The sequence below is a fragment of the Camelina sativa genome, chromosome 1 (genome assembly GCF_000633955.1).
Source record: "Camelina sativa cultivar DH55 chromosome 1, Cs, whole genome shotgun sequence".
Classification (NCBI taxonomy): domain Eukaryota; kingdom Viridiplantae; phylum Streptophyta; class Magnoliopsida; order Brassicales; family Brassicaceae; genus Camelina; species Camelina sativa.
Window position 1 is genome coordinate 10,061,763 of NC_025685.1, and position 9,466 is coordinate 10,071,228.

Consider the following 9,466-nt stretch of genomic DNA (forward strand, 5'->3'; position numbering starts at 1 on the left):
AGTCAAACGTCAACAAAACCACCATGCTTCGATTACACGTCTTTTACCTTACACCATCTATTATATGTGATATGTCTAATAACTTGTAAGACTCTCTTTCCTTTTGTCTGCGCCTCGCCTGTCTCTATTAAAAAAGTCCCTTCACAACACAAATATACAATAATTCTTCATTTTCACTCGGGAGATCTTTTGACATGTCTGTGAAGAAACAGGCTTTAGAGGGTAAGAACAATGGAAGCCACAAGTCGAGTCATTATTATCGATGTTTGTCGTTCTCGTTCATGGAGTCATCAACGGAAGAGAAGAAGAAACCATTGTCGTTGAATCGTATGGATTCCAAAAAGCTCAAGGTAGAGATCGTCAAGTGGGCTAAGCGTGTTGCGGCTTATGCTCGTCAACTTAGCTCGAGGAAACAAGATTAAGACATTGATGAAGAAAGCTTATTGGAGTTTTTTGTCGTTTTGACACGATGATCATTTTGTTGTTGAAGCCATTTAGGTTACTTAATACTCTTTTATAAAAAAAAATACAAATTTATCTTTATTCAATCGATTTTCAAATAGTTTTTCAAATGTTTTCGAGTGGGGTTCATAGAGGTAGTGTGATTGTGTTCCTTTTGTTCATTCCTAATGGAATTATCTGATTTCAATAGATTAATATCTTAGACTTGTAACATACTGGTTGTTAACTACTCTCTCCGTTCTATAAATGTAGTAATAAAATTACATTTCAGTTTTATAAAGAAAACAAAACTCCATTTTTATCATATACCATTGGAGTTTATTAATTAGAAAGTATCCTCCAACTGAATACTATTAACTTAACAACTAGTGTTGTATTGGTTTAAGAGGAAATATTATTATTCTCTTAGCAGGATCTTTAATTAGGAACACTTGCCTTGGTGGGATTTTAACTTCTTTCAAAAGGTCTACATGCTTGTCTATGAATGCTACTATATAACTTGATGAAAAAAGATTACAAAGATTTAACTCTGATAGAAAATCAAAACTCCTTCAAATCTAAAAAAAAAATCTCTGTTTCGATTTGTTTCTCATCTGCTTGGAGACCAAACGAAGCGGCCATGGTCACAAGAAAGCTCAAACAAGCTCTAGCAAGCAGACACATTCGATGTGAGGAGTGTGAGGGAACATATCCACTGGCAGAACACTCATCAATCTGTAGCAGCCCTTTATATTCTTCTCCTCCTACGTTTTCAAATCACCAAGTTTTGTTTGATTACTTTCACAAATGATATTAAAGAGTAGAGATTCAAGTGGATTAATAGATACTAACCACGCCATGACAGAGGTAATCAAGATCCCTAGCGCAGGTTGCAGGATTACAGGAAACATATATGATCCGTGGAGATTTAAGCTTTAGCAAAAACTTTATCAACTTCATGTGCATACCAGGTCGATTGGGATCTGTATAAAACACAGTACTTACGAATATGGTAAACTGCAAATATTAGAAGCTAAATGAAATACAACTAAAGTGTGAAGAAGATTATAACCAGAAATAACGATATCAGGCTTAGGGAAATTGTTTCCAAAATCTTCTCCTATTTTGTTTAGATCCCCTTGGATAAATGTTGCATTCTCTATGCCGTTTATTTGGGCATTCTTGTGTGCATCTGTTATTGCTTGTGGGACTACTTCATAACCATACACATGTTTCGCCCTAGGAGGAACATAATCAGACTGAACAATCAGCAGCAGTAAAACATTGCTTAAAAAGTTAATCTTTGACAGTACTTGTAAACTCTTATTTCTACCTTCTAGCAAGTGTAAGACCTATGGTACCAGTTCCACAGAAAAGATCGAGCACGACTTCTGAGCCATCTCCTTTGAGTCCAGCGGATTCCTCAATAAGCTTATACAAAACCTCAGCCTACATAGTAAACACCATTTTATATTGGACAAGTTTGTGTTTAACGTTTGGAGTGTAAAATACTCATGTTGCTTAACTGTTTCACTTACCTGATGAGTGTTAGTCTGAAAGAAAGAGTTGGCTGAAATTTGAAATGTAAGGCCTCTTAAGGTCTCTGTGATTGTATCTTTCCCGTAGAGAGTATATTCTTTTTCCCCAACAGATGTATTTCCAACTGAAGAATTTACATTATTCATGATGCTTACCTGTATTTCACGAGGAGTATGGAATTGTTAATATACAAAGCAAGAAAAAATGCATTGAATCATCAAGGATTGTAGGAATGAAGCAAATCAGATTTCAATACGTACCACTTGAGGAATTGATGAAATTCTATCAACTAGGGGTTTCAACAGCTCTGGCTTATAAGACGATGTCACAAAATTGACCATAAGTTCTTGTGAACCAGTCTCCACATTCCTATGGTCAAGTTTGATCATAAGAAAACATTAGCAAAACTAATGCAATGAAACAACTATTGCTAATGATCATGCGCAGATTACAACTATCATTTTCACCTCCCATCAACTCTAGCTCATCATGAAAAAAGACACAATTTCCTGTTACTGGTCTTATATTACAAGAACGAGTTGCTTTTCTATTGACAATGTGATTCAAGTACCTTTAATACCTTCCAGTTCTCAGCATCAAATGTTTAAGAAACCCAACATGTGAACGACAGTCATATGGTGAAAGACTTAATTGAGGATCTCTCCAGCAATCTTGAACAGCAGCAAGAACCTATTTAGCAAAAAAAGTTTATTAATACCTCTGAAAGGAAAGCTCTACGCAGATACTGACGTAGTAAAACAGCTTTCAACATACCACGTTTCCTGGCTCGCTTTGTAATAAGCACTTATCAACATTCAAAACCTTGTCAAAAAATCCAGGTGCGTGTAAACCCAATGCAAAGTTCTTAGGACCATCTTGTCTCTCATGCAACATATCAATCGGAAGCCATCTTTGTGGACCAAATGAGAACTCCATCTATTCAAAGTGTAGAAACTTTATAACCACCAACCACATAATAATCACATTTAAAAAACACAAAAACACAATCAAACCTTATTACGATAATTGAATTGGATATCACAAGCAACAATAGGCTTCAAGACAATCTCAAGACTAGGGTTGTTATCAGAAAACCTTCCAACATGTCTGATAAGCTCATGAACTTGCTCTTCTTTAGCTTTAAGCTGAGCTTCATAAGAGAGATTCTGAGTCTTACACCCACCACAGTAAGATGCATACTCACATGGAGCTTCTACTAAGTCCTTATGTGGAGATATCGTCTTAATTTTTGTCACCTAACGTTTATACCAAAAGAGTCAATTAGTACACCAATCAGATTTAAAAATCGCAACTTTATCACAATTTGAGGAAAAAGGTGAAGTTTTTATTAAAAAAAAACCTCAGCATAGCTGCCTTTGCGGCGAGTGACACGGCCGACAAAACGTTCGCCGGGAAGAGCTCTGTCACACATAACAACGAAGCCAGTTCCATCAACTTTACAGATTCCTTTGCCTTTAAATCCCAAACTCTCGCACACAAGCTCCACTGTTTGCCCTCGTTTTGGGTAATACGGCGCCGTTCTCTCATTGCCTCCGTTGCTGCTCTTCTCTTCCTTCACCTTCTTCTGGATGTTATCACCGCCGGAGTATTCAAAAGGAGAGAGAGGAGCAAGGGAAGACGAAGAAGAGGAAGAGCAGCATCGTAATCTATAAATCCATGAGCGTGTGGGCACCACGTACCTGAGTCCATGGGCAGGCGTCGTGGCTAACATTGAAACCGAGAGCTCGAGTAAAGACAGTGCTAGTTTCAGAATTTGTGATAAGAGAGTGAGAGATGAAGAATGGGATCCTTAAAACGACATCGTTTTGTTCTTTTGTGAGAGCTTAAACAAACCCCTAATCATATTAACGACTCCGTTTTGTTACATTAAGCAGTTTCATTTTACGACACCGTTTTGAAACCGAGAGCTCGAAGTAGAAGAGAGTGCTAATTTCAGAATTTGCGATAAGAGAAGTGATGCTCTCAAACGTCACCGCTCTGTTCTTCCTCAGAGAGCTTAAAACCCTTAATGACAAAACGACAGCGTTTCATTGCATTAGGCAGTTTCCTTACTGTATTAACTTACATGAAGCGTATGTTTCCAAAATGTTTAATACTACTATAATACGTTTGTTTGTCTTGTGAATGAATTGTAATAAAAACGTCTTAAAGAGACCGTCTTCAGTTACAGAATGAGACAGAAGATATACAAATGTCCATTACTAGGGTTTAATGCTTTTATTATGTTTCCTTCTCTGAGGAATCTTACATTTAAGCTCTCCTCTGTTTCCAAAAGTTTCAGAGACATCCCATCGACTGCGATCATCAAGACAAGACATAAGCTTTCTTTGCTTTTACGAGAGACGAAATTTACATTTGAATCATGAACGATTCCGACAGCTGAAACAAAATGCGTGACTGAGAAGATCCAAATCCTAATTTTTGTACTCTCTGGTAAAGTTTTTCCCATATTTCAAAGTTTCGATCTTTTTCGATACAATACGTGCGTTCATCATCTTGGTGTCTCTGTTCTTTCTAAAACGATAGGAGCTAGTTTGGAATTTGGAGCTTCTCGTACGTTTTTTGCTTGCTTACGTTTCCGCACAAAGGTAAATCCTCAAATCTTGTCTGATTTGTTTAAGTGCTACTGAGATTTGGGAAATATACTAATTCTGTTTCTCTTATTGTGTAACTAATATAGACAGTGTGTACGCTAAACTCAGTTCCCAAAAAACTTAAACTGATCATGGGGATGGAGGAAGGGATAAAGGATAATGCTTCACCACCTCCCAATTTGAGGCACACTAACCAATCTAGAGCTCTTTTGCCGATGCGGGTGCTTCAGGTGTTCTTGATATTCTTTGTTTTTGTTCTTGGAATCTCAGTCGTTAGTATGCACATGATCAAGTACTTAAAGATTCAAACTTTTGCTCCATCAACATTGATCTCTCCATATGGTGAGAGCGCTACGTTAGAGAGCTTTATCAAGCCTCCATCGAATGTTTGGCACTTCATGAATGACAGCGAGCTTCTTTGGCGTGCTTCAATGGAGCCAGGGATATATAGATATCCGTTTAAAAGGGTTCCTAAAATAGCATTCATGTTTCTCACCAAAGGACCTTTGCCGTTTGCTCCACTTTGGGAAAGGTTTTTCGAAGGGCATGAGAGCTTTTACTCAATCTATGTTCATGCGTTGCCTAATTACAGATCAGGTTTCCCAAGCTCATCTGTGTTTTACAGAAGACAGATCCCAAGTCAGGTAATTAAATCAATATAAAACGTACTTTTGTTAATGTTGCTTATTTGGTTTCTCTCACTTTAGAAGTTTCTTTATTTGTGTGTAGACTGTGGCTTGGGGAGAGATGAGTATGTGTGATGCTGAAAGGAGGCTTTTGGCTAATGCGTTGCTCGATATCTCTAACGAATGGTTTGTTTTGCTCTCTGAAGCGTGCATTCCTGTTCGTGGCTTCAACTTTGTCTACAATTATATCTCAAGATCAAGATATAGTTTCATGGGTTCTGTTGACGAGAACGGGCCTTATGGGAGAGGCAGATACAGTTATGCAATGGGACCAGAAGTTCGTCTAAGCCAGTGGAGAAAAGGGTCTCAGTGGTTTCAAATTAACCGAGGGCTTGCTGTTGAAATTGTTGAAGACATCGTTTACTATAACAAATTCAAAGAGTCTTGTAGACCTCCTTGTTATGTTGATGAACACTACTTCCCAACAATGCTCTATATTGGATACTCGGATATGCTCGCTAACCGGACATTGACTTGGACAGATTGGTCAAGAGGTGGTGCTCATCCAGCTACTTTTGGAAAAGCTGATATAACAGAGAGGTTTCTCAAGAAGCTTTCACGAGGTCATGGTTGCTATTACAATGATCAGCCATCTCAAGTGTGTAATCTCTTTGCAAGAAAATTTGCGCCAAGCGCATTGAAGCCTTTACTCAAACTTGCACCAAAGGTTCTTGGGTTCTAATGGGTTCTTTTTTTGTTTGTTCTGAAATGTTTTGGAATTTGAGTGTAGCTTTAGCATGGACACAAACTGATCATTATCCACATTGCTAATATAGACACTTAAACTGCTAGAGAAATCTTTATCTCTACAGGTGATTGAGATATATTCTTGTTCTGTTGCTTCAACAAGTCTAAAAGTAATGTAATTTGAATTCTTCTACCCTTCAACTTAAAACTGGCATACTACATAAATGAATAGAACAACAAAAGTTTATCTTTTATTAGCTGTTTGTCAATACAAATATCAATGTAGGATGTGTATGTGTGTGTGTGTATGTTTGATGTATAGTGACAGTATTTGATTTACATCTTCATATGAAGAGTAAATAGAATATACTGAAAATCTAAACTAAGATGAAGAAGCAATTAGAGCAAAAGAATGTGGAAGGAGTTCAAATAGTAAAAAAAACTAACTAATCATATGATCTGAGTCCATCCTCTCTTCCTGAATGGAACGGAAGATCCTTGCAGCAGATTCAGAGGCAGATGTTGAATTATGAGGAATGGCTTTAATGGCACGAAGCGGCGGTTGCTGCTTCTGCTTATACTCATCAGTCTGATGGGTAGGCTCTGTAGGAAAAAGTTGGAGCACTTCAAATTTATGCTTCTCTGGTGGACTTGAAGCTGTGCTTCCATGTACCTCACTGTCATTAGATTCCTGAGACTTCTTTAAAGAAAATGGAATGGCTTGAGTCATGTGGCTTGATGTGCTGGACCATCTTTGATACTGACCAAACGGGTTTGTCTGGTCGACTGTTGTCCGCGCGTAAGGAGGTGGGAAGTAGCTGTGGCTAAACTGAGAAGAAACAGGGAACCTGAATGCAGCTGTGTCGAGCGAGTCTTGGCCATAGACTGGAACCATTAATGCTGAAGGAGAAGGACATGTTCCTGCATATGGTTTATAGACCAAACCTTCTGAATGAGTTACCACAGGAACTAGCCATTGGTTTCCAGGAGCAGGAAGTAGCTGCTGTGGCCAAATCGGGGCCATGAGTTCTTTGCTTATGGAGGGTAGAGGAAGCTTCGGTTTCATATACTCTGGATATTCTTCAGTTACAGGTTTCTGATTCTCAGTGTTTGGTTTTTTAATCTTTGAAGCTGCCAATGCCTGCTGATGGGATGACCTCATTGTGCCATGTTTGTCAACACTAACCTTACTTTCATCAAGAAGCAAGTTTGGTGATTTTGCAACCATCTTTTGAACCTGCATCATGTTCAATTAGCTGAAGCATAGGAAGCAAAACAGATTCTAGTGAAACAATAAGGTTATTAAAAGCTTACCTTTATCAGTCTATGCAGCTCGAATACTTGCCCGGCAAAGATCTTTTGCTGACTGAAAATATCAGTAAGAAATAGTAAGAGATACCGAAGAAGTTATGAAGCATGGAATCATAAGAAAAAAGTGAAGAGGATACAAACTTGATCATAAATGTTCTCATCTTCCAAAACCTCTTTTCACCTATGACTCTGGCATCATAAGAAGATGCACTCAAACCAGACAAAGACTCTATTGCAGAGCAGTCTGAAGCATCTTGAGGCAAAGTTTTAAGCTTCTTTTGAGTTTCATTGTTAAACTCAGCGAAGCTTCTTCTATATAATTGAGTTTTCATCACATTAGGAGACCCATTCTGGCTTTCATCTTCTAAGCAGTCTGACAAAAGGATCTTAGAACCAACAGCTTCTCCTCCTGCTTTACTACTACCGCTAGTACAAAACTGGAGTGACAAATCTGTGTTTGCTTGTGGATTTCTTTCTGAGCTTTTAACAACAGGAACCTTGAGCAAATCCAAGTTGGGAAGGTTCTTGAGGTACTCATTTCGTTTTATTATAGGCTTAGTATTAGTAACTGATGATCCTTTTTGACTTATATAATTCATGCCTTTTCTATTCATCTTCCCCTCAAACTTAGTGTTGTTGCAGATTGGTGAAAACTGATTCTTTTCAGGTCCATCAATCTGTTAGAAAACATACTCAGACAGATCAAAATCGCATTGCTAATTCTAATGTGATCAAAACCATCCTTGTATAAAAGCATACAGATACACACAACACAATCAAGAAAGTGAGATGAGTGAATTAAAGAACTTACGAGACGAGCGGTGTTTGGTGGTGGAGGAAGAGACAGAGAGAAAGTGGAAAGAGAATCAGAGATGTTGTTTGCCAGAGAAGGAAGAGTGGGACGTTTAGAAGAGATTGTTTTGCCTTCAAATGGCTGAGACAAACCTCCTCTTCCAGTATCATTCACATGAACCCTTGGGAACAATGGTGGTATAGTTATCCTCTTTGCCTCATCTTTCATTCCTCCCATCTTTTTTTCCCTACGCTCAGAAACAAACCCTATTAATACAATTCCTTCGCATACACGTAACCTAAAGAAATGAAAAACAAAATCAGATTTGTTACCTTCCAATAAACCAAGTGCCAAGATTGAAATCTCACTTTAGATCAATCCCAAATCCAGATGAAAAGATTATATCTTTGTTTTTGTTTTTATGTAGATGGAGATCGAATCCACCTGAAAGAAACAAATGTTAAGAAGAAGCAGAGAAGCAAAAGAAGATATTTTTTGTGTCGCCCCACAATGGATTCCATACGAGGGGACGACAAAAAAAGTTGTGAAGGTTAGGGTGGTGGTGGTGTGTGTGTGACTCTGCGGTCATGTCTGGTTGCTTCAAGTAAAGATCCCTAACTCACGGGAACTCGGATTGCAGATGACGTGGAGGGTATTTGTTGGTTAGGTCCGAGTGGTAGAAGAATGGCGTGAAGGTGTAGATGTTCGGGTGACTCGGTCTTTTACACACACAGCCACATGTTTTTATCTTTTTGTATTTCTCTTTCTCTCTCTCTTGGCTAACTTCATCATCATCTTTCCAAAAATTTCCTAAATTGGGCTAATCTTTAGCGAAATATCTGTTTCTGATCGCAATCACTTGACACTATTGTGGGAGAGAAGAAGATGCGTGTTCGGTCGGAGTCTTCTTTACCTTTACCTAGTTTAACCGGACCAGAGGCTTGGTTTAGCAGAAAACCAAGGATGGACCATGAGACTCCACGTGAAGGGTCGACGTCTCGTTGGTTTCTCAAATCTTGACGTGTGTAAGAGTCTAAGAGAGTATGACTTACGTGGGCTTGAGCCCACTAGTTTTCATTTATTGACCCTTTGGGTCCCTTCGCAAGATTTCATACATAGTAGAAGAAACATTTACACTTGGTGTCGTGGAAACAATGGTGTAGCAAAGTGTGACCATGTCCATGTGTCATCTCATCGATGACAATTACTCATTATATCGTTGTTAGTCATTTACGCATGTTTAAGGAGAATGTTAGAATGTTGTTGACAAAAAAGTAGAGTTGTTGATTCTGTTTTTTGTATCGATTACAAAGAAACTTATAATTTGTTAGCGAGTAAACTTTTCTAGTATATGTCTCAAGAGACTAGTATGATTGAAGCTCGTATCCTTGTCA

General features: G+C 38.3%; 4 protein-coding genes across 6 annotated transcripts; 2 read left to right on the forward strand and 2 right to left on the reverse strand.

The window, feature by feature from the left end:
* LOC109125541 lies at nt 32-1,031 on the forward strand. Its single transcript, XM_019227307.1, has one exon. The coding sequence runs from the start codon at nt 195-197 to the stop codon at nt 420-422; it is 228 nt and encodes a 75-aa protein (XP_019082852.1). The 5' UTR covers nt 32-194; the 3' UTR covers nt 423-1,031.
* LOC104786374 (uncharacterized RNA methyltransferase BH0687) lies at nt 879-3,769 on the reverse strand. Its single transcript, XM_010511780.2, has 10 exons — nt 3,341-3,769; nt 2,994-3,236; nt 2,755-2,916; nt 2,561-2,670; nt 2,241-2,349; nt 1,980-2,135; nt 1,775-1,890; nt 1,514-1,680; nt 1,294-1,424; nt 879-1,205 (listed from the first exon to the last, which is right to left on the reverse strand). Exons 1-10 carry the CDS (start codon nt 3,710-3,712, stop codon nt 1,098-1,100), a joined length of 1,674 nt encoding a protein of 557 aa, XP_010510082.1. The 5' UTR covers nt 3,713-3,769; the 3' UTR covers nt 879-1,097.
* Nucleotides 4,700-6,018, forward strand: LOC104786396. 2 transcript variants are annotated; one of them, XM_019227314.1, is made up of 3 exons: nt 4,700-5,239; nt 5,325-5,407; nt 5,489-6,018. In XM_019227314.1, the coding sequence occupies exons 1-3, from the start codon at nt 4,727-4,729 to the stop codon at nt 5,961-5,963; spliced, it is 1,071 nt and encodes a 356-aa protein (XP_019082859.1). In that variant the 5' UTR covers nt 4,700-4,726; the 3' UTR covers nt 5,964-6,018. The 2 variants fall into 2 exon arrangements, with proteins under 2 accessions (XP_019082859.1, XP_019082858.1); XM_019227313.1 differs by having other exon boundaries at nt 5,325-6,018.
* On the reverse strand, nt 6,192-8,998 carry LOC104786380 (protein HEADING DATE 3B-like). 2 transcript variants are annotated; one of them, XM_010511800.2, is made up of 6 exons: nt 8,696-8,998; nt 8,405-8,516; nt 8,091-8,319; nt 7,421-7,956; nt 7,283-7,334; nt 6,192-7,205 (listed from the first exon to the last, which is right to left on the reverse strand). In XM_010511800.2, exons 3-6 carry the CDS (start codon nt 8,307-8,309, stop codon nt 6,411-6,413), a joined length of 1,602 nt encoding a protein of 533 aa, XP_010510102.1. In that variant the 5' UTR covers nt 8,310-8,319; nt 8,405-8,516; nt 8,696-8,998; the 3' UTR covers nt 6,192-6,410. The 2 variants fall into 2 exon arrangements, with proteins under 2 accessions (XP_010510102.1, XP_010510094.1); XM_010511792.2 differs by having other exon boundaries at nt 8,405-8,998.

What these genes read in the sequence shown, in the direction of transcription:
- LOC109125541 (XM_019227307.1), top strand. Translation starts at nt 195, where the DNA reads ATGTCTGTGAAGAAACAGGCTTTAGAGGGTAAGAACAATGGAAGCCAC.
- LOC104786374 (XM_010511780.2), bottom strand. Translation starts at nt 3,712, where the DNA reads ATGTTAGCCACGACGCCTGCCCATGGACTCAGGTACGTGGTGCCCACA. An exon ending in AATTCAATTATCGTAATAAG is followed by an intron (nt 2,917 to 2,993) that starts GTTTGATTGTGT and finishes CACTTTGAATAG; the next exon opens with ATGGAGTTCTCATTTGGTCC. An exon ending in TTTCATCAATTCCTCAAGTG is followed by an intron (nt 2,136 to 2,240) that starts GTACGTATTGAA and finishes CGTGAAATACAG; the next exon opens with GTAAGCATCATGAATAATGT.
- LOC104786396 (XM_019227313.1), top strand. Translation starts at nt 4,727, where the DNA reads ATGGGGATGGAGGAAGGGATAAAGGATAATGCTTCACCACCTCCCAAT. An exon ending in GAAGACAGATCCCAAGTCAG is followed by an intron (nt 5,240 to 5,324) that starts GTAATTAAATCA and finishes ATTTGTGTGTAG; the next exon opens with ACTGTGGCTTGGGGAGAGAT.
- LOC104786380 (XM_010511800.2), bottom strand. Translation starts at nt 8,309, where the DNA reads ATGGGAGGAATGAAAGATGAGGCAAAGAGGATAACTATACCACCATTG. An exon ending in ATGAGAACATTTATGATCAA is followed by an intron (nt 7,335 to 7,420) that starts GTTTGTATCCTC and finishes TGATATTTTCAG; the next exon opens with TCAGCAAAAGATCTTTGCCG. An exon ending in AGCTGCATAGACTGATAAAG is followed by an intron (nt 7,206 to 7,282) that starts GTAAGCTTTTAA and finishes AACATGATGCAG; the next exon opens with GTTCAAAAGATGGTTGCAAA.